The 27,256-nt window shown below is 42.5% G+C and overlaps 1 protein-coding gene across 1 annotated transcript in view; it reads right to left on the bottom strand.

Moving 5' to 3' along the window:
* TSPAN2 (tetraspanin 2) overlaps nt 1-27,256 on the bottom strand; it is a 516,484-nt gene that overhangs the window by 31,562 nt on the left and 457,666 nt on the right. Inside the window, exon 6 of the mRNA XM_078641236.1 lies at nt 11,374-11,445. Within this exon, the coding sequence (XP_078497362.1) occupies nt 11,374-11,445 (72 nt within the window). The remainder of the gene's footprint in view (nt 1-11,373; nt 11,446-27,256) is intronic.

The following is a 27,256-nucleotide window of genomic DNA, read 5'->3' as shown; positions in this document are numbered from 1 at the left end:
GGAACCAGGTTGTAAACTGTTGTGTACCATGTTGTCCTATGAGTAAATTCTGTATAAAAGGAGCGCTCCACAGAACCAATTTGAAGCAGTCTCCCCAAGTTGCACGTGTTGTACTTGTTGTGACTTCTGTGTTCCCTGCAGTAAATAAACCTTGAATCTTTGACGCCGAAGGAAGTGTCCCGTGTCTCTGTAGTTTGTGCGCCGAAACAGGTATCCCATGAAGGTTATAGGTGTTGTTCCCTGGCACCGCTGGTACTGTTAAAAAGTCCAGTCCTTCAGTTGGCGCCCAACGTGGGGCGACTTCAGCGGTACCGGTCCAAAGCCTGATGATCGTGAGGAACTTCGTGTGAAATCTCCGAGGGAAGGTGCACCCCGCTTCATCGATCCTGTTGTCGAAATAAGTGGCCCGAAGTTTTTCCCTGCGAAGATTCCCGCCTCCTGACGGCTGCGACGGACCGATGCCCTGACTGTCGACCTGTCTTCGACGCCCGGCGTAGACCTTATGTACAAGCGAGACGATAGACGGGCCTTCCTGGTGACGCCATTGAAGTTCTGAGTTAAGTATTTGTGGGTCGCTCCCAGTCCTTAGTGGTTGTTCTAGCTTCTTGAAAGCTTTGTGGTTAGCCTTTAAGGCTTTGTGGTAATAGCTCACTGAGCTTTGTAATAGCCTCCTCAGGCTTTGTGGTTAGATCTCCGAGCTTTGTGATAGCCTTAAGGCTTTGTTGTATTGCATGGTTCCATTGCATTTGTGGTTCTTAGTATTGGTCCTTAGTATTATTTGACAGTTGCAATTGCCAAAAACCGAGGGTTTTGACTTACACAAGGTTTTATTGCTTCGGTAATCCTTGAAGTTTGATACTAGGTTAGTGTGCACGATGCCTAGCCATAGTGATTTGTTTCGTATTTTCAAATGTTGCGCAATGGATTCCCGGTTGGAGGACTCGTGTCCGATACCTCCAGTTGGAACTCCGATACATGATCTTTATAGTCGACATGGGGTGGGTCCTATAATATATAATGATTACTGGGTCCGTTATACAAAGAAAGACGGTGATCTTAGATGGCCACCACATGGAACTTTTGAACTTTCGATTTTAGATAATCTTGAGGCTAAATTATTTTTAAAGAAAGCTAGGCCAGCTATGTTTGATTCCTTTCGGATATGGCGTAAAGAGGCCAAGCAGAAAGAAATCAAACAACTTAAAAAGAATCAAAAACAAGAGTTTGTTCCTGTAATGCAAGCTATAAAAGAATGTAGACAAGACAAAGAAGAAAAAGACATGGAAATCGCTACTAGATTGCATCACATGAAAATAGATAAATGTTACCCAGTTTTACTGAATAATCTAGAAAAGAAAAAAGAAGATTTGAAGGAGGATTCCTTGCTGTCATACTTGATGAAATCACCACCTCCTTATGTACAGGGTGCTACTGCTCCTGTAGTTCCCCCTGTTGTTCCTCTTGTTGCTCCAGCGGCTGCGGGCCAGCCCGCTGTTAACCCTACGTTTGTTTCACCACCTGTTCTAGTTCCTACTGCTCCTGTACCTGTACCTTCGCAGACTGTTGTTTCTGCTACTCCAACTATCTTGTCCGTTCCTACTATGCCTTCCTTCACCTCCAGTGTTGTTGCCCCTGTTTTTCTTTCTCCTTCTGTCCGTAAGCGTGTTCCTAACTCTGTTGCTACTCTTTATTCACCTCTTTCTGGTCCGTTATTTTCGTCTGATTCATCTGAAACTCCTCAGAGACGGAGTCAGATCCCTAGTGGTAGGGAGAAAGAGACGTTAGTAACAATGGCACATAGGTGGATGAGACATCCTGCTAATTACACTCCACGTGTAGTCTTTGATACGTTTTCTCAGTTTAATGAGCCTACGCAGAGATTCGTATTTGAGGAGATGTGTAACTTTTTGAGAGAAGAATGGTATAATGATGATGTAGATAATGTACCGTCCGACATAATTGAACTTCAGAGTCACTTTTCAAACGGTATGATTATAGGAGACGATGTACGACGTGCCGTGGAACGCTTATTAGCATTCAGACCCATAGCACATTCTCGGATATCATTAGATGATACCACTGAGAACTGGAAAGCGGTTCCTGGTCAGTATCCTATGAGGGAAGTCCCGCCACTGTGGGTGCCTGGTGATCCTAATGCAAACCCTGTGGTGCTACCGCATTTTCGAAGGGTGTGGATACATCTTCCATGGAAACGATCAGAAGTTTTGCAAGTGAAGCAATCCTTACCTGATCCGCGTAAAAATCCGGCTGGTTATTATAAGGAGTTATCACAACTGGTGGAAGCTACTATTATGAATATTGCCGACATCGACATGTTGTTTGGCAATGTGGTACCGCAACCAGTTTGGGCTAAAATTCGTCAAGCCAATCACGCAGTTGAATTAGGGGGTGATTGGGCTGCACTGCTAGCAGCTGATGCATTACAAGTTGGTGGGGCCAAGCCTGAACAGCTGATTTTGGATTTGCCTCAGAAAATCATTACGCTCATGAAAACTCTCATGCCAGCGATGAAGGTGAACTGGGATAAGTTATCAGCTTGTAAGCAAAAGAAAGACGAGAGTGTCTCAGATTTCTTTACAAGGTTTGAGGAAGCGTTTGTCGACCACAGCGGCCAGGACATGGGCGCTGAGGGAGGCCAGCGGTTATTCGTTGACAAATTTGTGTCGAATTTGCTGCCTGAACTAAGCAACAAATTGAAGAATTCAGAAAGTGCGTGGGCAGTTTCAACCCCTGCACAAATACTAGCAACGGCTCAGTATTATGAGAATAGGGAAAAGGAAGAAAGTGATCGTGTAGAAAAGAAAACTAAGGAGCTCAAAACAAAGGTTTTGTTGCAGCAAGCATACCCTCCACGATCAAACCAAAATGATTCGCAACAGCAGTATCGACCACGAGCACAGCCCGATAGGACACAGCCGCGCTCTGACAACTTTGATTCCAGATTTTCACTTGGGTATAATCAGTGCGCATATTGTAGGAAAGAGGGACACCTAAAATATGATTGTCTTGCCTTACGGGACCGTCTGAATGGTGTGTCGATACGTGGAAACCGTGGTGGTGGTCCTCAACAGGCACCTCGAGGTAGAGGTCGTGGTTCATTCCACAATCAGAGTGATCGTTATCAAAATCAATCAGACGCAAATAATTGTTTTGACCAGCGAAATGCGGGGTCAGTTAGATCTGCACAGTATAATGTTGATGATTATTATGCAGAGCATGAAACTGTTGTAAATGACCATTACTAGGACAGCCAACGACAAAGAGAGGGAGTAGTGTCAGTTCCGGTCGATCAGAGTGGCCCTTACGTTGCAGTGGCTACATCAGGTGTAGTTGAGCCTTTTCTGTTAGACACTGGTGCGACAAAAAGTTCCATCATGCATTCAAAACTCCCTGGCGCACCTTTGTCTGGCTTAACGAATGTTTCCGTTGGATTCTCTGGCGCCCCTGTTAGTAACCCAGTCTCTAACCCTTTGCCTCTTATGATTGGACATTGTGAGCTAACGGCTCCACTGATTCTATCTACAGGTTGTGGTGAAAATCTTTTGGGCCTGGATTTGTTGAAACGATTATATGCAACATTGTATTGTTCCCCCGAAGGAGTGGAACTTACATTGGGACGGAGAGTGATCTCTCCCATGTATTTATCGGTTGATAAATTCCCACCGGAATTGAGTTCCCTCCCTGCGTCTCTATGGGCCACAGGTCCCAATGACGTGGGCCTGTTAGACATTCCACCCTATGTGATTCAATTGAAACCAAATGCGCGATTACCGCGTTTACATCAATATCGTATTTCTCTTGAGGGCGAACGAGCGCTGTTAGCAATTATTTATGATCTCATTGGAAAGGGTGTTGTTGAAGAAACTCGTGGAAATGTATGTAATAGCCCTGTATTGCCAATTCTGAAACGAACTGACCCAACTAAACCTCCTGTGTATCGTTTCGTTATAGATTTGAGAGAGGTAAATAAAATAGTGGTTCCACAATTTCCTGTGGTCCCTGACATTACGGCTTTATTAACAATGATTCCGGCATCTGCCTCCTGGTTCACAGTGATCGATCTAAAGAATGCTTTCTTTAGCATCCCGATTGCAGAGGAAAGCAGAGACCTATTCGGATTTTCATTAGGAGGTCGCAGTTTTAGGCTAAAACGCGCTCCACAGGGCTACTGTGAGAGTCCGTCAATCTACAGCCAAGCACTTAAAGGACAGCTTGATGCCTTTGTATTACCTGAAGGTGCAGCTTTGATTCAATACGTTGACGATCTTTTAGTGACAGCTGATACAGAAGTTATTTGCAAAACGGCTACAGTATCATTATTGCACTATCTACATGACTTACACCACAAGGTATCGCCTTCAAAGCTACAGTATTGTTGTCAAGAAGTTACCTATCTAGGTCACTTATTGTCAAAAGAAGGGAGGAGGTTGACCCCAGAGAGAATTGCAGCGATTTCCCGAATGACTGTGCCAAAAACCCAAAGAGATGTTCGCGCCTTTTTAGGTATTACGTCCTACTGCAGACAATGGATTCCAAATTTTTCATTGTTGGCGAAACCATTGATAGCCCTTACATGCAAAGATGTTTCATCCCCAGTACCTTGGTCTGAAGAATGTCAGAAAAGTTTTTCTGAATTGCGTGATGCGTTGTGTTCGGCTCCTGTGTTGGGCACTCCTGACTACAGTAAGCCGTTTACACTATACGTTCACGAGAGGGATGGTTGCGCGTTGAGTGTTTTGACACAACCTTTTGGTGGTAAGCAACGCCCATGTGCCTACTTTTCTTCGACTTTAGACCCAGTAGCAAGAGCCTTGCCAAGTTGCTTAAGGGCAACAGCGGCAGCTGCGGCGTCCATTCGACAGTCCGCAGGTCTAGTCATGGATAATATGCTCACGGTAATGGTTCCGCATGCAGTCGACACTCTATTGAACCGAACGAAAACTCAACATCTGACAAGTGCAAGATTGTCTGGATATGAGTTGACGTTGCTGGCCAGTCATATACGGATAAGACGATGTAATGTGTTGAATCCAGCAACATTGCTGCCGATCGACACAGAATCAAGTGATGAAGCAGTACATGACTGCTATCTCAAAACTGAAGAGGAAACTAAGGGTCGCATTGACCTAAGAGATACTCCATTGACAGATCCCGATGGTACTTTATATGTGGATGGTTCCTGTTTCAAGTTGCCGAACGGTGATGTGACAACTGCGTATGCTGTAGTTACATTGAGAACGATTGTGGAAAACGCAAGGTTAAGTCAGAATTCGGCTCAGGCTGCTGAGTTAATTGCTTTGACGAGAGCGTGTGTGTTGTCTAAAGATAAACGGGTGAATGTGTTTACAGATAGCCAGTATGCGTTTGGTGTGGCACATAGTTTTGGAGGACTGTGGAGAGAAAGAGGATTCCTTACGTCACATGGTACGAAGATTCAACATGGCCAGCTTGTAAATGATCTTTTGGATGCACTTACGTTGCCTAAGCAAGTGGCGATTGTTAAATGTAGTGCGCATCGTAAGGTGACGGATGATGTTGGTCGTGGTAATGCGTTTGCAGATGAGACTGCTAAGGAGACTGCCCGGAACCTTAGCACTCGAATGTATGTGACGAGTTCGGTTAGGTGGCCTGCAGAATCAAGTATGTGTGAAAACACTATCGAGAGTGTGAAAGCAATTCAGAATGAGGCCACCGAAACTGAAAAGACGAAGTGGAAAGAAAGTACGGGAAAGCTGGATGCGAATGGTTGTTGGATTGACTTATCGGAACAGAAAAGATGGATGTTGCCTGATGCGTATGTGCTGGCTGTTGTGACTATGGCACATGGGTTAGCACATATTAGCGCGAAAGGTATCTGTAAATTGCTGTTTCCTGTGTGGAAGAATGATGGTATTACGAAATGTGCTGAACGCTTGGTTAAGAATTGTATGGTGTGTATGTTGTACAATCCTGGTAAGGGAACCCCAACTCCTCCTGGTAGTTTTGCTCCCCCTTCATGTCCCTTTGAGGTGATCCAATTGGACTTCATCCATATGGAGCGATGCAATAACTTGAAATACGTTTTAGTTGTTGTTTGCGCATTCTCCCGATGGATTGAGGCCTATCCTCTCAAAGACAATACTGCTTTATCCACTGCGAAAATCCTACTGAAGGAATACTTTCCTCGGTATGGAATGCCTAGAATTGTGTGGTCAGACAACGGAAGTGAGTTTGTGGGGAGTGTGATGAGTGTGTGCAAGGGCCTTGGAATTAATCAGAAATTCCATAGTGCCAATCATCCTCAGTCAGCTGGTTTGGTTGAAGGGTACAATGGCACCCTTAAACTAAAACTAGCAAAGATTCAGGCTACGACAGGTCTTTCATGGTCTGACGCTTTACCCTTAGCATTGCTGTCAACAAGGGCAACTGTACACTCCCGAGTAGGGCTCAGTCCCTATGAAATAGTGTTCGGTCGCCCTGCCAATGTTTGGGGGGTCCCTAGACCGGGTGCCTTTTGTGATCTTGAGTATCCAATGTTGATCGATTATCTTTATGACTTGACTGCTAAACTGAGGTTAATTCACCAACAGGTTCACGAAGCATTGCCGACGCAGACGGAGGGTCCAGGCCACCCGCTCCAGCCCGGAGATTGGGTGGTAACACGAAACTTTTCGCGCAAGAACAATTTGGATCCCAGGTTCACTGGACCCTATCAGGTCCTCCTTGCCACGAGAACTGCAGTTCGTCTCGAGGGGCGGAAGAATTGGGTGCATGCCACCCATACCAAGAAAGTCCCCATCCCGTTGCCAGCAGACTCGTGGGTGAGGAAAGGCATTGCATCAACTGAAACCGAAGGATTGCCGGCGTTTGTACCTTTCAGCGATGCACAACCTGCCGGAGAATCCTCAGTGCAGCAAAAAGGCATTGTTGAACACTTGTCATCAGAAGACTCAAGACCAGAACATTCAGCTGATCAACAGGGCGTCGTCCCTTCGACGGATCTTTTGTTTAACGAACAGACACGTCCTGGGAAAACCCGATATTTTTTGCGATCCAGCACTAAAGACTAATAAAAAACCCCGTTCTGTCCCTTGACAAGTGCATTATCCCGTTTTCCATGATCAGTTTGAACACTCATACTATTGTAATTATTTTGTACATATTCATTGAGCTTCGTTCCTTACACTTTTTGTTTCCACAGCTGAGAGACATTGTTTTCACATATGTATATATTTGTGAAATGAAGGCCGTAGGGCCGCGCGCGTACTTCCTCCTGGTTAGTAGGTCTTGACGCTAGGTTAAAGACCGTCGGTTCCTGGGAACTCCTAGGAATTGACTATTGCTACACAGAACGAAGTGCGTCAAGAAAAGTTGCGGACGGTCATAGGGAATGGCATTTTCAAAGCTGATGGACTTGGAAAGAGCTCAAGCACAAAGATTCAAGCTGCAGCAACTCAGTCGTACCAAATGTTTTGTGTTCCAAATATTCGTACTGTTTGTGACTGTTTCTGCATTATTGGCGGGTGGAGTATATTACACAATGTCTTACTTCTTGCCTTCTATCATACCTACTCCTACCCCTGACCTTAAACTCACCTCCACTGTTTCTCCTCATTCTTTTCACATTTTACCTGAACACGAGCAGGCTAGACGTGCAGAATTCCGCAACAATTCCTTTATTCAGCTCCTTCATCAGCATCAGTTAGTGGTTAACACTACTAATTGTTGGGTGTGTGGGTTGATGCCGCATACTACGGATAAGGGAATTCCATATCTGGTGTTACCGTATAGCTCCCAAGGGTCTGCTCGAGCATTTCAAACAATGTTTCAAAGCGCACTAGGTTTCCACCCCATTCGAGAACCACGTTCCCCCTACTCTGGTCCTACCTCGTACCAAAAATCTTTGTCTATAGCAATAGAGGATTTAGATAGCGATATCTATGATCCCTCGCTTATCCCTGAAGAAGAGGTACAAGCCTATAGGGTCCTAAGTAGAGGCGAATATAGTGTGTTCACTGGTGAAAAACAGCTTAAAAGCTCGCCTCCGATATGGGTCGTACCCCACATTGGTAATTTTTGTTTAATAGGTCGCGGCCGTAGATCGAAAGCCCGACTTGGAGAGAGTGCTTGCACTGAAAATTATATTCTGCCAATGGTCTCGTCCCCTGTGTTTTTGGCTGCCAAGGGTACATACTTTATTTGTCATGATCGTGCGTATGCATGGTTGCCCTCTGACTTCATGGGCTCATGTTTTATCGCAAACTTGTTGCCTCCGACGTTTACTGTAGATGCAGATTATCACAAAACTAGAGTTGTGAGAGGCGTAATTAGCGAAGAGGATACTGCCGGTCAAGAGGCAGGAGATTTTTTTAAGGGTTTTCTCCCATTTTGGGGACCTATGGTTAATAGTAGGAACCTGAGACAGTTGACTCGAGTGGTAGAATCGACAGCTAATATTACTGCCAGTGCCCTTGGTAATATCACCACAGAACTTCAGGCGGATAGACTTATGACGTTACAAAACCGTATGGTTTTAGACGTGATCTTAGCAGATCGAGGTGGGGTATGTAAGGTGATCCATTCGAGCTGCTGTATTTTCATTCCTGATAACGCTCCGACTGTCTATCAAGCCATCTCGAAGTTGCATAAGATCTCCGAATCCATACACGTGGATGTAGGGGATTGGACGCTACTTGGATGGTTTTGGGGCCTGATGTCGACTTGGGGTTGGAAGATTCTGATGATCATTGGAGTCGTTGTAGCGTTCCTGTTCACGTGTTGCCTTTGCGTGCAGTGCGGTCCTGCCTTATGTGGCCTCTGTGCTACAACGTGTATGAGACAGCCACCTGTTACCAAAGGGTCTCGGTTGGACAGAGCTATGCTACAGCAACATCTCGAGGGTCTGATGAATATCGAATATGATTCCGACTAGTGCTTGCCTACATGAGGGCAAAAGGAGCGTCTGAGGTTCCGTGACAATTGTAAGTGATGTTTTCGAATCGCACGAATATGGTCGAGTCTGGTATCTAAGAACCGCAAATGACGAGTTTAGTAAGTATGCGCAGTTTCGCTGTGCTAACTTAAACCGTTCGTTTGATATGTGGGTTTTTCATCTGTACCCACGGGTTCCATCTTAGATACGGCATCCATTTTGTCTCTTGCCCTCAAGTAGCCAGCGAACGGACACTGTCCGCTTCGTTACCCTGGGACTCTCAAGATATTTGTGGAAGACACATGTTCTTTGTAAATATCTTTTACGATGAGGGGGATGATACTATAAGGCAGATGGCCCCGCTTGAGGCGCTTCTACCGTGCCGGTTTATTGTCTCAGCCGTGCATCTCATTAGGCACGTCCCTTTGATGCCTGTATCTCGTGTTTCCCGATACCTCCCCTTTTACACCCTTTTCGATCTCCCACTGTCTCCATCTTCCTCTGCACCTGTCTTTGTCCCTATTTCGATCTGTTTTACTGCCGATTGGAATTCACTAATGTTGGGAAGATGGGTTTTTACAGTTGGGAACCGCCAAATGTTTCCGCACTTATGTTCCGGACCTTATGTGTACCAAAGTGACCAAAGCGACCCCTCTGGGGGATAATTATGGGAACCAGGTTGTAAACTTTTGTGTACCATGTTGTCCTATGAGTAAATTCTGTATAAAAGGAGCGCTCCACAGAACTAATTTGAAGCAGTCTCCCCAAGTTGCACGTGTTGTACTTGTTGTGACTTCTGTGTTCCCTGCAGTAAATAAACCTTGAATCTTTGACGCCGAAGGAAGTGTCCCGTGTCTCTGTAGTTTGTGCGCCGAAACAGGTATCCCATGAAGGTTATAGGTGTTGTTCCCTGGCACCGCTGGTACTGTTAAAAAGTCCAGTCCTTCAAGCCTAGTCATTTTTTATTTTTTTATTGGAAGGCACTTATGTCATGAGTTCTCTTACAAGTGCTATACATAATTTTGTGTATCGATTTTTAGACACTGATGGGTAATAGAGGTCCAACCACAGTGGTACTCCTTTTATTATGGGGTGTGCGCCTTTTCACCCATGCCCCAGTCTGTAAGGTCAGTCTGTCACCTGAGAAGATTAACACTTGTACAATGACTGCGACTGAAGGCATGGTCGAGACCACATGGAGATGTGCTACCTGCCCATCCCTCCTTTCAAATTTTCTGAATGAAATGCACATTGACCAGAATGCCCCCCTCAAATGTGGCAGCAAACCTAGAATGTGAGCACTCAGTTTGTCAGTTTGTTGCAGGCGAGCTGGGACTGTACTAAATAAAAGAGTGAAACTGCTTTCTTATCTGTTGTTCACTTTCTGTTTGGATAAAGCTCTGCACACTTACGTAGAGGAAGGATGGAAGCAGACACAGGAGTGACATTACGCCATATATGTTATCCACTTCTCCATTAATGTCTTTCTATGTAAGTCATTATGTAAATCCTAATGCTAAACCTAATGTTTTTGTCAGTGCTTATTACTACTGCATTTGAATGTACAATAGGCCAATCTCAAACTTTCCAAAACATGTCCAGATTATCTTTGTTACCTCCGAATTAGGCACGCTTTCCTCTTACAAATCATTCATTAAAATGATTAGTTGAAGTTGATCATTTCGAAACCCCATATTATTAGATCAAAAATGTGGGTTATGATCTTTACTAGTTAAAGTGTTTTGAATTTGGTATTGTTAATGTTCATCATTTTTATAAATAAGAGGCGTTCATCCTTATCCTCCAAGACAGTGTTTATGTTTGCTTCATTGTTAATATTCTAGCAACATGATACCAATTAATATTTTTAAAGCCTCTATGAACTACAGTTTATACCACGCTATTAAAAGTAAACGTGGTCCAACGGCACATCGTTTGGAAAAAATGTACTAATAAACACACAAGTATTTGTTTAAGACTACAGTGCAAGTCACATTATATGGTGTTACTACAGAACAGCAGAAGTGACTCCAGAAATAGTACTTGGTGCCCCTCTGATTCCAATCTAGAATCATATTACACAAAGGCAAGAGGGCATTCTCACAAGGCCTCGTCATTTTAATTTTAGTTCACTGTGGGCCAGGTTTTAACCCCTTGTGCTCTGTTTAGCATTACTTGTCTTTGTTTATAACTACAGCGCCTGAGCACGTGTCATGTGCACAAGTGTGCAGAGGGTAATATGCTATTTCTTAACATCATTGAGGGAGTGAAGGGGCATCGTGACGAACTCAATGCTTCTCCTTTCAAGACTCATGGTCTGGCACAGGCTCATAAATTGTAATAAATAGCATCTTACACTTTCCATACATACTGGTTCTTAGATGTGTAGAAAACCATGCAAATTATCATAATAAAATGAAGAAAGAAAGGGCAAAGCTTACTTTATGCTCTTTTGGGTCTTTGGGACATAGGTGTTTCAAATCTTTAACACTGTCTATCCCACAGCAGCCAACCTGGATTAGGTGAAATAAAAAATATAATTCATTATTTAAGGAACAGTTCTCTTGAGTAAGTACGTCACCTATGGGCGATTTGGGGCTCACTCTTATTCTGCGGCTTTATTTAACCCCTTAGCATACAAAGTCGTTTTGATTCGTTGACAACTTCAGTTCCTAGGGACCCGGACCAGAATCACAGGCACAACATTTGACTGAAAAGTCATGTACATCTGGACAAATCACTTAATTTCCATATGCTTAAAAATGTAAATATGTGAAATACAATAGTAAAAACATGTTTTTATTTGTTAGGTTGGTTTGTCTTGCTGTTTTATATAAAGTGAACAAAACACAGGATGGTGGCCAACTGCTTCATTTAGAGCACATCAAAGAACAGGTGCATGGGTTTCATACATACAACAGAGGGGCGGAGCAGACACTAAGTCGGATATACCATGTGATAGCAAAGAACAATAGTACACGTATTTACAGTAGAAGTAAAGACAAAAAACACCGGCCCACTAAGTAAGGTCCATGAATGTAGAGACAGTGGAGTGACCTAAGTGAGCAGCATGGACAACGCAGACAGGCTCTTCAAATAAGAGCAGTACCGTAGAAAAAGTGATCTCTTTAAAGAGAGCAATGACGTCCAATTCTGGTGTGGCATATCCTCATTTAAAACTGAAGATCTTGATCAGATCTTGATCGGTTTGAAGTTCTCTATTCTTGATGTACAAAATATTTTAACAACTTGCTATCCTTCACCTAATACCCAGAATGTTAGCCAGACAAAGAATACATGCTGATCTAAGCCCTTTACTAGCGAGTGATTATGCACATGGGAAAAGGTTCGATGGGCCTAAAACACTAGGCGTTTAGAGAATACAATTAAAGAAATACAATCATTGTTGTACCCAACAAAGCACCCAATAATGTATAAACTGCTGGACTCACTTTACCCACACATACACGTCACAGCTCTTTAGCAGACGCACGACACTCATTAGTGGAGCAGGTGCAGTGGCATCGAGTCCTAGTGCTGTGAGGGGCCCAACTATGGCTTTTTCTACACCCGGTGGTTTAGAGTCCAGTTTCTTTGCTTGTGCTGTGGAGCTGTGCTACAATGTGGCTGCATCCGTCGGTTTCGGTTACCATGCATATATACAATACGGCCTGACTCATAATAAATACCGGACTCGTGGCCAGCATGGTTTGATCCAGAGACCTTCAGAAGGAGCTGCATGCAGGTTACAGTTTGGAAAAGGGTGTGGGAAGCTGATCAACATATTCAAAATGTAGCTCAGTGAGGGGTATGACGCAGTGAACAGTGAAAGTGGGCAAGGACGCACTAAAACACATATTACAAAACACTCCCCCCTTTTTTTAGACCTCATCACCACCAGATGCACATACATCTATCGCTTTCCCTCTGAACCTATCCTTGATAGAGTTTCACTTCTGAATTACATTTTTCGATTAATACCTGCCCTCAGAATCGGCGTAATTCATTTATGTCTAATCATTGGACTGTTTTAGGTAAACCTTCCACATTGTTAGCCCGTATCGAATATTGGGTCTCGTGTACAAAGATTACATTTAAGGAATCATAAATTGTGACAAGATACAATTTGCGATTCCTTAAATGGAATGTACAATATGGATTTGTTTGAAGGGGTCACAATTTGGGCACTGACTTACAATGAATCCAAAGGTATTTTGAGACCTGACCTATGTATTAATGGATGGGTTCTCGAAATACCGAATTGTGGTGGATCGCAATTCAACCCAAGGCACAGCACCGAGTCAGCACTGGTGGAAGTTACTGATAACATCTGAATGGCAGTGGGCAGTGGCCTGGCAGTGCTTTTGGTGTTGCTCGACCTGTTTGCTGCCTTCGATACCATCTCCCACCAGATCCTGCTCAAACGCCTCAAGGATATAGACATTCGGAGTAAAGCCTTGAACTGACTCACTGACATCCTATTTAATATAACACAAACAATCAACCTCAGCCCATACCGTTCCCAGACCACTACTGTCACCAAGGGAGTTCCGCAGGGCTCTTGTTTGAGCCCCACATTATTCAATATATATGTTACCTCCCTGGCAGGGCTACTAAGGAAACTAGGTTTTATCCCCATCTCCTACGCTGATGACAAACAACTTCTCCTATCCTTTGATAAATAAGATCGGCACATTCAAGACACCTTTTCGGAAGGAATGAAAGGCCTCGCGCAATGGCTGAGGGATAACTTCCTCCAGATGAACACTGAAAAATCTGAGATCATGGAGTTTGGAGAAGCAAAAGTGAGATGGTTCCCCAATTGGTAGCCAGGGGAATTAGGACCAGCCCCTCCCCCAAAGCAGATAGTGAAAAACCTAGGAGTGCAAGTTGATCAGGAACTACATTAGAGGAACATTTTAGCACCACAACCAGGCTATGCGTTCACACTCTTGGCATCCTTCAAAATGTTTTTCCCTTGCTGCCATCAGCCATCCGAACAACCCTAATCCAGACACTGAGCATCAGCATCCTAGACTATGTTATATGTTATGTTATGTTATGTTATGTTATAGGATTTTCTAGAGCGCAACAGCTGCCCCAGCAACGGGGCGTCCCGGCGCTGTAAGAACTGAGACTAGAAAGATTTCGAGCGAGAACCGCACGAATGTCTAGGTCAAGTGCTATACAGATGAGAACAGGAAAGTTTTAATAGCTTTCCGAAAAACAAGCAGGTCATCCAAGGCTCGAATGCATAATGGTAAGGAGTTCCATAGGTTAGCAGCTAAATACCGGAATAAGGACCCTCCAGCCCTAGAACGTCTAAAACGTGGCACATTCGCCAGATGCTGTTCGCCAGATGACTATTGCAATGCCCTGCTGATTTATGCTAAAGAAAAATCCTTAAATAAATTGCAAATAGTCCAGAATACCGCTGCTCGTCTGGTGAGCAACGCTCCTCACAGAACCCCTTCTGCCCTGCTTCTGCGCAAACTTCACTGGCTCCCAATAAAAAAGAGAATTAAGTTACAAATCTGTTGTATGGTGTATAAAGCACTTCACAATACGGCACCACGCTATCTAGCCCAAAAATTGGTCAGATACACACCGGCCAGGCCCTTGAGGTCAAGCCACCAAGCACTCCTCCGCATTCCCCGTGTCAAATTGGCATGCACAAGGGTGAAAGCCTTTTCCTATCTAGCCCCCCCGCTACTGGAACCAACTACCCATACAGATGCGCCAGAGTACAAACTTCTTGGCCTTCAGAAAACTCCTGAAAACCGCATTGTTGTAACTCTTCCTAGGTAGGGCCACAAGCAGTCTCAGCGCGGAAATAACCCTCTGTGGTAATTCAGGTGCTATATAAGTCCCATTAAAAATAAAAAAAATAAACCTACCTCATTAAAATGCATGAGGTAGGTCGGACATTGAGACCCACTATGATTGGCTGTAATGACAGGCGTGATGGCCTGATGGGGTCAAATGACCACCTTGTATGTGATTGCTTTTAAATAAAGCAGTCTTTTTTTTTAAATGCAGCCTGCGTTCCTTAAGGGAAAAATGGATGTATTAAAAAAAAAGAAATTATACAAACCTTTTTTCTTAGCAGGCAGTGCTATCATGGACCATTGCCTGCTCATATAAATGTTTTTGTAAACGTTCACAAAGAGGAAGTGTTAACTTGAGGACCGCTTTTCATTTGGGAATTGCTTACCACCTCCTATACGGAAGTGGTAACATTTTAATGTTTTGAGACCGGATTTCAGTCACAAAACATTAATACATCCCTTAAGGAATCGGTATTAGCCAATCTGTAAATGGTGGTATATTAGATGAAAATCCAACTCTTAATAATCATATTGAGCTAATATTGCTATATTAAACATTCATTTATTTTCAGCCTTATTCATGAAAACAATGTATCTTGGTTTTAGCTCAGTTCCACATATCATCGAAATTGGTCTCAGAGACATCTTAAGGATTTTGGCAGCCCTGGGCCAAACATAATTTGAGGCCCCCTCCTTGGAATTTATTATCCGTTTTTAGCTCATTCATACCCTTAACAACTATTGTCTAATCATTGACAGCCCTCTTTATTGGCCCCCAAATCTTTAAGGGGTCTCCAGTCCTTCAGGGGGCCCCCTTTTAGTGCAAAGCCTTTGAATATTTATGAGATATTGTAAACCTGAGAGCCGCTTTACATATTTGGCAGGTGTCCCCATCATTTTTTGATTATAACACTGTCAGGAACTGTTCTGAAAGCTTAATGGTGGGACCCCTAGAAAGTTGGGGGCCCTGGGCCAGAGCCCACTTTGCCCAGCCTTAAAACGCCTCCGATTGATCTTACCTTCACTTTATATTGAAAACTATTTTTAAGGAACAGACTTCATTCCTCTAGAGCTTTAGTTTGGGGTAACATACTAACATATGCAGACCATCTACCGCTGGTGCTTTACTTTTTATACATACCACTTCTTGATTTATTTTTTTGTATCCTACTCAGCTTTGTAGGTTCCTATAGAGCCTATGGAGTGTGAGCGTAATTCATAGTCGCACATAATGTGCATAACAATACTTTCCGTAGGTTTTAATAGCGGGGCTTGACAATCATCCTTTCCAAGTGGCATATGGCAACTTTATCTTTGTCTTGTGAGCCAGACACAAAGCTTCATAACATTTTGCAACTTCCTTCTTTTGGGTTTGATGTTTCTCCACTGCAACTTCAAGCTCAACTGTGTCTGTTGACACCATTTGTTACTTGCATAAAAAGTTCAAATCAAATCAAAATTTCTTTATTCGGTTTTCAATGTTACGAAAAACCATAGAAGTTCATCTTTTAAAATATACAGTCAGATACAAAACTATAAAAAGAAGAGGGTAAAAATATATTAGGTATTTACAAATTTCTAAGCATACCAGTTCATATCTACATTAGTACAATCTCAATATGAGTAATACACTAGAAATGGATTAAAAGATACAAAAAAATAAAAATATGTTGCATCATAACTACATCAGTGCTCCTGTTCTAGATTTGGTCCATGTTTCAAACACAGTTTTAAAAAACTTGCCATGTTAATTGCAAAACACTCTGTTTCTAAGAATCGGAGTGCCAGGAAGGCAGGGCGGCATTGTCGCATGCCTAAGATCTTTAATATTGGCATTATGCAAAGCTTTCTTAATTCATAATAGAATTTGCAAAACATGACAACTTGGAATGTAGACTGTGTAGAAGCTTCGTCACAGGGGCAAACTGATAACGGGTGCGACCAATCATTCATTTTTGAAAATGTGACCAGGCGATGAAATATATTCATTCTAAATCGGGTAAGCACAAACCTATCGTAACCATTTAATTTAAAGGTTAATTACTGTTGTATAGACAAAGTGGTTTGTATTAATAGGATGTGCTGAACTGAGCTTTTTGATATCCGTAGCCAGTCGCAGTTCCTCCATATGTGCTAAACACTTCTTCTTAAACTTTTTTCTGGGAAACACAATTATCAGTAAAGGGTGATGGTAATATTTTATCAAACGTAAGTCAAACAAAAAGTTTTTAACATACAGGAACCATGGTATTTTATCTGAGTTTTCAAGAGACATACAATCACTCAGAAGTTCCCTATTATAAACTAATTTCGGAGATGTCCAGATGCAATACCATAATAAGATAGGTTGGAGTTTCACCAGGTCTGTGATGTGTAGCAAACCCATTTTCATATGGCAGCTAAAAGTGGAGGTGCTACGAGGGACCGACAGAATGAACATCAAAAAGGTATTCTCCACCTTTTGAAGAGCATCCACTTTCGCAAAGCCCCATACCCCTGCTCCATATATCGCCACTCTAACACATTTAGCTCGATAGATTTGTATAATTTCTACCGCTGATCTTTTGCCAAGCCTGTGTGCAAAATTAACCAAGGCAGTGGTAGCCCTAATGAACAAAAGTTTCCTGACCTCTATTGCCTTGGCCCAGGAGCACTTATTGTCGATTAAAATTCCAAGTTAGGCATATACGGTGGTGGATTACAGCTTGATTTGATCTATGTAAGTACTCTGCATTTTCTTCTTACTCTGGCCAGATGTCATTACAAAAGTTTTTTTGATGTTGACCTGTAAATCTAGATTGGCTATAAAACTATAGTATCTATTGACAGCGTGTTGGAGTTCAAGAGGAGTTCGCACAATGATCACTGCATCATCCGCATAGAGTAGGGCGGGGATTGGTAGTTTTTTCACGCAGGGTAGCTCCTGGCTGGCACCCCTCTAACATTGCCCGCTCTGCCCATTCGTATAGAGCGAGAAAAGAAAGGGGGCCAGGACACATCCCTGCCTTACCCCTCTCTCAAGTCTAAAGGGTGCCGTGAGTTCACCTCCTGTTCCAAACCTTACTTTAGCCCTAGCGTTTGAATACAGTTCTCTCAGAAAGTTTAATAGTGCAAGATCTATACCCAGGTCGCCCAGTACCTTCCATACTTTAGAGTGGTTGACGCAGTCGAAGGCTGCTGACAGGTCTACATAAGCCATATGAAGACTTCCCCCCTTTGCATTTGTATATTTGGCAATCAATAGAGTCAAATTAAGGGCTTGTTCTGCCGTGCTCATACCTTCCCTGAAGCCAAACTGAAGGTCGGACAGAATTTTATTGTCCTCTGACCATTGGAGTAAGCATTCAAGAATGATGCACCCCACCACCTTACCCAGGGAGTCTAACAGGGATATGGGCTGATAACAGGATGGGCTTTGGCGGTCTCCTTTTTTGAATATCGGCACCAATATTGATTGTGACCATGATTCAATAAGGCCTACTGTGCAGGAGGCTTCTAGGACCTTTGTGAGGATTGGAGACCAGAGGTCCATATTAAACTTAAACAAATCAACAGGGACCCCATCAGGGCCTGGGGCCTTACCCCCTTTACTGGCCTTTAACGCACTCTCTACTTCCAGCAAAGTAATATTAAGGGTGATTGGGAAAGGTGAGGAGTTAGAAGGAGAGATTAACCTGTTATTTTCTCCTACAACAGTCACTTCCTTATTGTTTATTCCAAATATTTGAGAGAAATGTGCAATCCATTCTGCTTCATCTATCACTACTTCTACCTTGGGAAACTCCCTATCTTCAGATATAAAGGGGGACTTTACAATTTTCTGTGCAGCTTTTTTGTAATTGTTCCCACGCTTCATTTTTTAATTCATTTTTCCTTGCTTTTATGGCTTTTTTATACGCTATTCTAAGGGTTGCAATTTCTTTTTTTATCCGTTTTTATCTTGTGTAGGGAAAGTTTTAAGTCGGAATATGCCTTAGTGCAATTACTGTTAAACCAACCCTTATGTTTGGCAGTATTCTTCAATTGTATTGACAGAGCATTTTAATAGCTCTAATTATAGCCTCAAAGTTAATTAAAATCTTTTGATGAGAGGTGGAGTCAGCCAGACAGATTGCTATAGATTCGTAAGAATTTTTTGCCACCGTCGTTGTTACCCCTAATGGATCAATTTTAGCCCATTTAAGCGAGTAACCATTTAACCTGTCTAAAACCAAGTTGTCTTGTCGGAGTGATCCAAACCAGTCATTCCCACTATGTACAGTCGGGTAATTTGGATATTTTGATAATGATCACTGGTAGCATTGGTGAGAGTTTTAACATTTTAAATACGAGACGCGATGTTTCTAGTTACAAATATAAAGTCTATTATAGTCATAGCTCCCCTACCATGAAAGGTCGTTGTCAACGAAACCTGGGGCGACACTAAATCATTGGCCATACCAAGGTTTAATATAAACATCGTTTCATTTAGAGAATTCCCTATTGTTGTGTGTGGGAAATGCGTTAAGTTTTTCCCGGCCTCATCTATCAAGCCACACAATAGATCGTTATTGTGGCTGCATGGAGATAGATTAAAGTCGCAACCCCATATTATTGAGACCTCTTTAGTGCTCTTGTGTGTGACGTCAGTCAAAATAGTACTGATCTCCTTTTTTACGGAAATCAGCTGAGCATTGCACAGATTGTTATAAAAATTAACCAGAACATAGGTATCACTTTTAGACGGACTAAGGGTGATAATTTGGTCGTTTGGCTCAAGTTTAAGGGGGACTATTTCTTTAAGATCTAGGTGTTTTGATATAAACGTAACCAAACCTCCTTTGGCTCTCCCAGAAACAGAAGGAATTGCGGGGGGGAACTACATCTTATATCCCTCCATATTCAGGGCAGAAGTAGTCCAAGTCTCCTGTAGACAGAGAATTCTAAAATCTTTTACATTCTAATCTTAATCATTAGCAACCTTAGTTCTCAGCCCTGCTACGTTCCAGTAGACGATGCCAGGCCCGGACTTGCCCTTTTGTGCTTTCTCAGGTAAACCATAATTCGTGGCCCCCCTTGGGATATGACATCGAACAAATCTATCTCCTCTTCCATAATTGTCACATTTTGATCAGCATTAACATACAGGGTAGATGGTACATCCTCGTTCGAGCACCATTTCTGTGAATCCCGGGGTTCTAGTTCAATTAAAGAAATGGGTGGTAATGTATTGGGTTTTAGAGGAGGAACCGTTGGAAGGCAACCATTTTTACTCAATGTTTTATGTTTCTCTAATTTGGGGGATTATATTTCTGGAAGTCAATCCATTTCCTCCAGACCAGATAGTAAATTATACCTATTTGTTGTTTGGACATTGTAAGAGTGACCTGGGGCGTATTCCTTTGTGTAGATGTTAGTGTTCGTGTTTGTATTCTCATCCTTCTCGGCCATAATACCAGGGGGATAGAAAAAGCTGAGCAGAAGGACATTAATTTTGCTCATAAATAGTGGATTCATAGTTTCCATCCAAAGAATATTCTTCACTAAAGCTGGAGTTTTAAATGTGAGGACTATACAATCCCCAGGAAACATTTAGCCACGTGACCCAACCCACTGTACCCTTCTTGCCATCTTGAACTCGGTGAAGAGTTGGTGGGTTAACCCCGTCCTCCCTCCGAGCCAGTGTAATGATTTATTTCTTAAGGAGTCCCAGTTTTCTTTTTCCACTGTAGGTTTTTTTGGGATGTTTGTCATGACAACCACATAAGGAGTTACCTCTGGGGGTAGGTGTAGATGCTGGTCAATGGGGAGTTTATCTAAGTGGTGAGCTGAGGAAATAGGACCTATAGTTGGAGCACAATGTTGTTGAGATACTAGTGAGTAAGATCTGTTAGCATATTCTGTAATTGTGGTACCCCTATATCCGTTCCCCGACTCTATGGTGGATGGAGAATTAGGTGTTCTAGTATGTAGATAAGGAGCATTGCCCATTTTATTTAGGGTATTTAGAGAGTTGGGCATGTTCGCCACAGTTTTATTCCTAGGGTTTATATCTGTACTATGTAGAGGCCTTAATTGCTCCTTTTTTCCGTAGTAACAGGAGCTAGTTCGTGGGATATCAGGTCCCTATTGCTAACTGGGGACTTCATTTTTTAATGGATTTTTCAATTAGGGTCAATCTCTCTCCCAGTTGGTCAAGTCTAACTCTCAGATAAAAGTCTAATCTTTCTACCAGGGTCGTTAAGTTCCTCAGTTCTATCGAATCGGCCTTGTTTTTTTTTTTCGGATCTTCTTTCCCCTTGTAAGAGCTTTTTCTAGTCCCCACTCTTTTTTTCCCTTATTGTCCCTGCCTTTGCGTTATAAGAGGGGTTGATTTCACTTGTTTTTTTGTTGCATCCCCCAGCAGCTGTTCTCCCAATTTTTTCTCCCCCAAGACCAGATTTTTTTGCATCTTTTGAGGTGGCTGCATGGGCGACTCGGAGTTGCCCGATACAATCTCCTCAGATAGAAGCTGGGCACACCCATTTAGGACAGGGTTAGGATTCGGGATCTTGCCCTGATTGTCAAATGCCTTAGGTTGTTCAAGAACTGAGGCGGGGCCCGATGTACCTGCCTCCAGTGATTCCACCTCTGATGATATCTGTTTGTCCAAGGCACCCATAGCCCATGTGAGATAACTTAATAGGGTTTGCTGGGTGTCACTCGATGATCGTGGTGCATCTCCTGTATTATTACTAGGCAGTTTCCTTTTTCCCATATCTGTTGTGGAAGTTGCTCAACAAGTGCTGGCTGTAATTGGAGATAGTCAGGGATAAGAATGGTTTCTTGTGGAAATTGTACTATGTTGCAGCCTTCAATAGTTACCCGTGAAACAAGCCCACAATGAATATCTTAACAAATTGCAAAGAACCACAGTCAAAGAACTAGATGTACTGAGCAAAGTTAGAATATAGCCATAGTCCTTTATAGAATTATTTGTTACTGTCAATCGTCCCTTGCAGAATAATCACAAAGTGGGGATTAGAGGGTGGGCCCAGCCCAGCCTCATCCAGGCACAGACGGGCAAGGACGGGCCCGCCCTTGGCCTGGGCTTCGCCCGGTCGAGCCCGCGTGCGTCTCACGCTGCGGGAGCCTGCTCCGAGTTTTGTAGGGCGGGTGGGGGGTGGCGCAGCTCTTCACACGAGACCGCACTGCCTTCTGGGATATAGAGTCCCCAGGCAGTCCGCGGTCCACGCTTCGGAGCAGGGAGAGGCTTCAGGTGATCCCAGTAGCAGCAGTAGGCCTCCCGGCCAGATCCCAGAAACGGCAGCAACACCTCGATGCTGGCAATAAACAACAATCACAAGTGGTCAGTAGAAGAGATCCAAAGTTTACAATTGGATGTACTTCACTTTCGTTATACTCCTAACTCCCTTTAAGTAAATCTTCCCAAGCTTTTAGTTTGTATTCAATGCTTAATTTGCTGCAGCATTTTCCAGTGCTCTGCAACAGCACTTATTTCTAAAGACCGGCACCCATCACTTGATTACTCCACATGGTGGTTCTATGTGTCTATTCATCAGATGAATTTATCATTACAGTGTTTTAAAAAAATGATATACCTAGCAAATAGGTAGCACTGGTACAGGCACTCAACAGCAATGGCAGACCTGTCGGTGATGACAGCTGGAGTGGACTCTTAAAATTGCAAATTCCATTAAGTTTCCCCAGTAAAGAATCTCCTCTGTTCTAAACGTTCGACTTATATAGTCTTTCATAAAACCAAGTGTTCTGTGGGATCCCCGATTGGAGAGTCTATATTTTATATCAGATAGTGCAATTTGCTTGAAGTGCTTAAATATAAAATATATATATGTTTTGGTTTACTAATAACCTTGGCCCTGTTCGACAAATCTTCACCAAACTTTACAGAAAAACGTTCATCCACCTCAGCTCCTTCCTGGAAAGTTTTGGGTTGATCTGTCAAGTGGGAACCGAGAACAATGAGGGTCCCAAAACATAAAATGCCCATGCATTTTCCATAGACTTCTTTAGACACAGCTACAGTAAAAACTTCTGAACGTAATCACAACAAATTCGTCGAGAGACTAGGGGCCCGATGTAGGACACCAAATACCGGTCGGTAACGGCCGATTTCGGCCTTTACCGACCGGTACTTGGTTTTTGATATGTAGGGGGCCTAAAATTTACAGAATCGGTAAATTTACCGATTCAGTAAATTTACCGAATTGGTAAATCTAGATGTAGGTGGCACTGGAAACAGTGCCACAGGCCCGTAACCCCTTCACTGTGGGGGTTATTCCTCCGCTGTGCTGGGGGGAGGGGGCGCGCACAGCACCCCCATGCTCATGACGAGCTCAGCTCAGGATGAGCCACAGCGCTCCGGTGCTCATGACGAGCTGAGCTTGTCACAGGTGCATTGCCTCCCGTGGAACGCTCAGAACAGGAGGGGAATTCTCCCCGCGCCTGAGAGTTCCCCGGCCCATGACGAGCTGAGCTCGTCATGAGCACCGGAGCGCCGTGGCTCATGACGAGCTCAGCTCGTCATGAGCGTCGAAGAGGTTAAGAATTCGTTATTTACCACCAAATACTATTTTGTGGTAAATAACGAATTCCTGTGTACATGCACATCTGTGCATGTACACCTGTGCCATGAGACACACATACATGCCCTTAGGGCATGTATGTGTGCCACATGGCACAGGTGTACAAGCCCTTGGGGCATGTATGTGTGCCACATGGCACAGGTGTACATGCCCTTAGGGCATGTATGTGTGCCACATGGCACACAAGCCAGAATCAGGGGTGCAACAGGGTGTCAAAGTGACAGCCTGTTCCCCTTGACAATTCAGTAATTTTACCAAATCGGTATTTACCGATTCGGTAATTGACATGGATTCCTATGGGCCTCAAGGCCCATAGGAATCAATGGCAATTACCGAATCGGTAAATACCGATTCGGTAATTACCGAATCATACCGATTCAGTAAAAATTACCGAATTATTTCCTACATCTCATTTACCGAATCTAAAATACCGAATCGGTAGAATTCGGTATTCTAGAGTCAGTAAATAAGATTTACCTACATTGGGCCCCTAGATCTTGGTCCACAGGTTGTGCTTTTTGTGATTTGGTGTAAGTTGGTTGTGGTCCACAGGTTGTGCTTTTTGTGATTTGGTGTAAGTTGAGATACTAAGGGTGAAAAAGAATTGTATATTTTGGCATATGGGTTAGCAAAAGTCCTGCGAGCCTACCTCAAGAACGCAAAACTGAAAATGGAGCTCTGTGATTTGTCGAGAGGACTCTTTTTCTCGTGAGCCCTCAAGCTCTCGCGAGAGGCTCAAGCAAGAGCTCTGATTGGCTAGCTGTTGGAATGCTAGAAATGAAATTGCTGCCATTACTGTTTACTGTGGAAAATAGAGCTGTTGTAGAAATTAAATAAAAAAGCTATATAAGGGAGCGGCAGAAAGGAATGCAGTGCCCCTAAGTTTAGAAAGGAGGTGTCTAAGGGACAACTACTGTGAAGAAAATAAATGTACATTGTTTTTACCTAATTTTAGCGATCTTGCAGAACTCTTGCGGGATTGTGAATAGTAAAAAGGAATACATGACTTTTCAATACACTCCATTAGTAGGAATGCATATCGAGGTGCTTGTTTTTGAGTGAAAGGCGTGTAAAAGGTAAGTACTGTGATGAGTAGGTGGTTGTTTTTTTATAGAGGTTGTTCGATCTTGTGAGCATCCCATGAGACTTGCATGGGAAAGCTGCAACGAGGTGTTTGCGATACTGCGTTCCTCACATGAGATTCGCATGGAAATTACTAGGCCTGCCACAGCGTATTTTACAATCCTGCTTGAGTTTAGCAAGATCATATGGGGAGAAGTAAAAAAAAAGCAGGCCAAGGTTTACCAATAAGTACCATTCTTATTACATAGTTAAAGAAATGCTGTAATGGGGTGGAGAACAACAAATAGCTTAGTTTGTCCTTGGTGCTTTGGTGGAGAAGTCTGTTTGAGTTGGGCTCAGCAGAAGTGAATTTATGAGGAGAGAAGGTGAAAGAGACTTGTGTGTTTATGTGAATTTAAGAAATAACTTCAAGCTCAAGTATTTAATAATATATTTTGTAAACTTTGTTGTAATGTGTCAGTAAGTGTACTAATGTTGGTAAAGTTATTCTACATTATGTTTACAGAGTGAAAAGCTGTTTGGGGAGATGTAGATGTGTTAGTATAGCTTTTCAGGGGTACGCATTACTATGTAGAGAGATGTGAGCAAAGTTTGCAGATTGTGGTAAAAAATAAAGTTGTTCAACTATATATACTTGTCAGTAAAGGAAGTACAGTTTCTTAAATTATAAATAAAACTTCTAGTTTTTCATTTTTACAGGTAAATACAGACAGAAAACAATTTGTTTCCTGTCTGTAATTATTTAAAAAAATGGAAAAATACAGAAAATTGTGAGTCACTCTCCATGCTTTCCTTCATGAATCTAGGCCAACGGCTGAGCAGAGGGACAGAACTGGAAGTTCAAAGCAGGACAAGATTGTCAGAGATACAAGTATATGTTAATATATATTTGCATATTATGCTAATATATACCTGTGGTTATAGTGTATTGTTATATTTGGCTGGCTAAGTTTCTAAAACGTGGAAGGCATCAAAATAAACATCCATGTTTGTCAAATAAATGTGGAAATATACCATTTTACCATACCATTTATTTTCAAAACACAAAATTAATATGGATAAATACAAATAAGATGGGCAAAAAAAATATGGATACATACAGATGCAAATTAAAAAAAATCCATAAAACCTGGAGTCCAAATTATAAAACAAAGAATGTAATGAAACAAGCTCTACTGCTCTTATGAACCTCATTGTATGTACATTTTAGCACTCTGAGATGTTTGAGTGATGTTTCTAGAGTGAACACCGGTGACTGTTAGGAAAGGTGTGTCAAGATGATTGTGTTACTGTAGAAACTGTTATGAAAGCAGAGTTCATTGCAAGTTTTTATTTAATTTGCAAAAATATGAAAATTGGCTATTGGTGTGGTATTTTCAGGATTAATGAATATCAAATTACTGGTGCATTAGATGTAAATATGTGATTGTGGGTGACAAATTTAGAAAGGTTTAGAAAATAAACTGATGTATCAATGTTATCAATTATTGATCAGTATGCAACTTTTATCTTTTTAGTTATTTTGTCTTTTTTTTAGGAGGAAAACTTTCTGAGGATAAAAATATCTGTTTACATAAGCAGCAAAAAAGGTCCTTGTTAACAAAAGCAGGATTATTGTGCTGTTCAGCAATAATGTCCTCTTGAAGAACGGTGTTTTCAAGTTGGTAGTGACTGAACAGTTGTTCATTTCAGCAGCATGAGCTAATTCTGTATGAGCTAGGCTTTGTGAACTGTAATATATACAGATGGTGCTTCACTGAAACTTTCTTGCCACCTAGCATGCTAATATATAGCAGAAAACTAAAGACTCTTTGGCAGGCTAAGTTGGCTAAAAGACTGGAAAAGAATTGGTACATGAATCAAAATCCAGTTGGCGAATAAAACAAGCATTGGCAATGCCAATCGGTCTCGCCTTTGGGACCCTGTAAGTATTTAGTGATGCAGCAGATTATTGCATATTATTGCATTATACAGTGAGCTTTTTGATCTTGTACTAAGTCAATATAAACACAAGTTATTTATTTCAGCAGAGGGACAAAGGTTTATTAGTAATACATCTGTGTGTGTGTGTAAAGCAATTGAAATGCTACAATTTTACATTAACCTGGGAAACAAGCTAGATAGAGCAGCTCTATTTTTAGGAACACTGTTTCCTAGAAGGTTTTGATTTTAGGTTGGATTTACTGAAGAGCCTTCAGAAATATGTTCCTCTGCGTATGTACACCTGTGAGTGTGCCCTTAAACAAGCGCCATTGAATGTCTTTTTGGCACACCCATGTGTATATATCTTAACACCGCACAGTAAGCCTGTCGTGTGCACTCTGCAGTCAGTGAAGGCAGCTGCAGTCCTGTGTCCAGTTACTGTTTTTGTTCCATGAAGTTTTTTGTGCAAGGCACACCAGTTCCTTGCAATGCTGGACACACTCCCGTGCCACAATTTTTAACATTTAATATTTGTAATTTCTTCCGGTCTTTGATACTGAAAGCTGTTTTCTGAAACCAGCACACCAGAGACGCCAGCCAGTGAATAAACTGTGTCCACGTGACAAAAATGGTACGCGGGTTCGAAACATTTACGCTACCTGCATATAAACACACACTCACCACCACACACTTGCCTACAAACATCCCTGCAAACAAACACACAACTTACAACCCACGCAACACATGAGCAACCACACATAAATGAGTGCACACACACGCATGAACACACGCCAGTTACTACCTGCGCGCACATATAAACAACAACCAGGCACACACTCTCACACACACTCATACACACACGCATACACACACACGTGAACACACATTCACATATACCTGCTGCA

Source organism: Lissotriton helveticus, chromosome 5_1 (genome assembly GCF_964261635.1).
Source record: "Lissotriton helveticus chromosome 5_1, aLisHel1.1, whole genome shotgun sequence".
NCBI classification, from domain to species: Eukaryota; Metazoa; Chordata; class Amphibia; order Caudata; family Salamandridae; genus Lissotriton; species Lissotriton helveticus.
The sequence above is the reverse complement of the archived record's forward strand: the minus strand, read 5'-3'. Positions and strand labels throughout refer to the sequence as shown.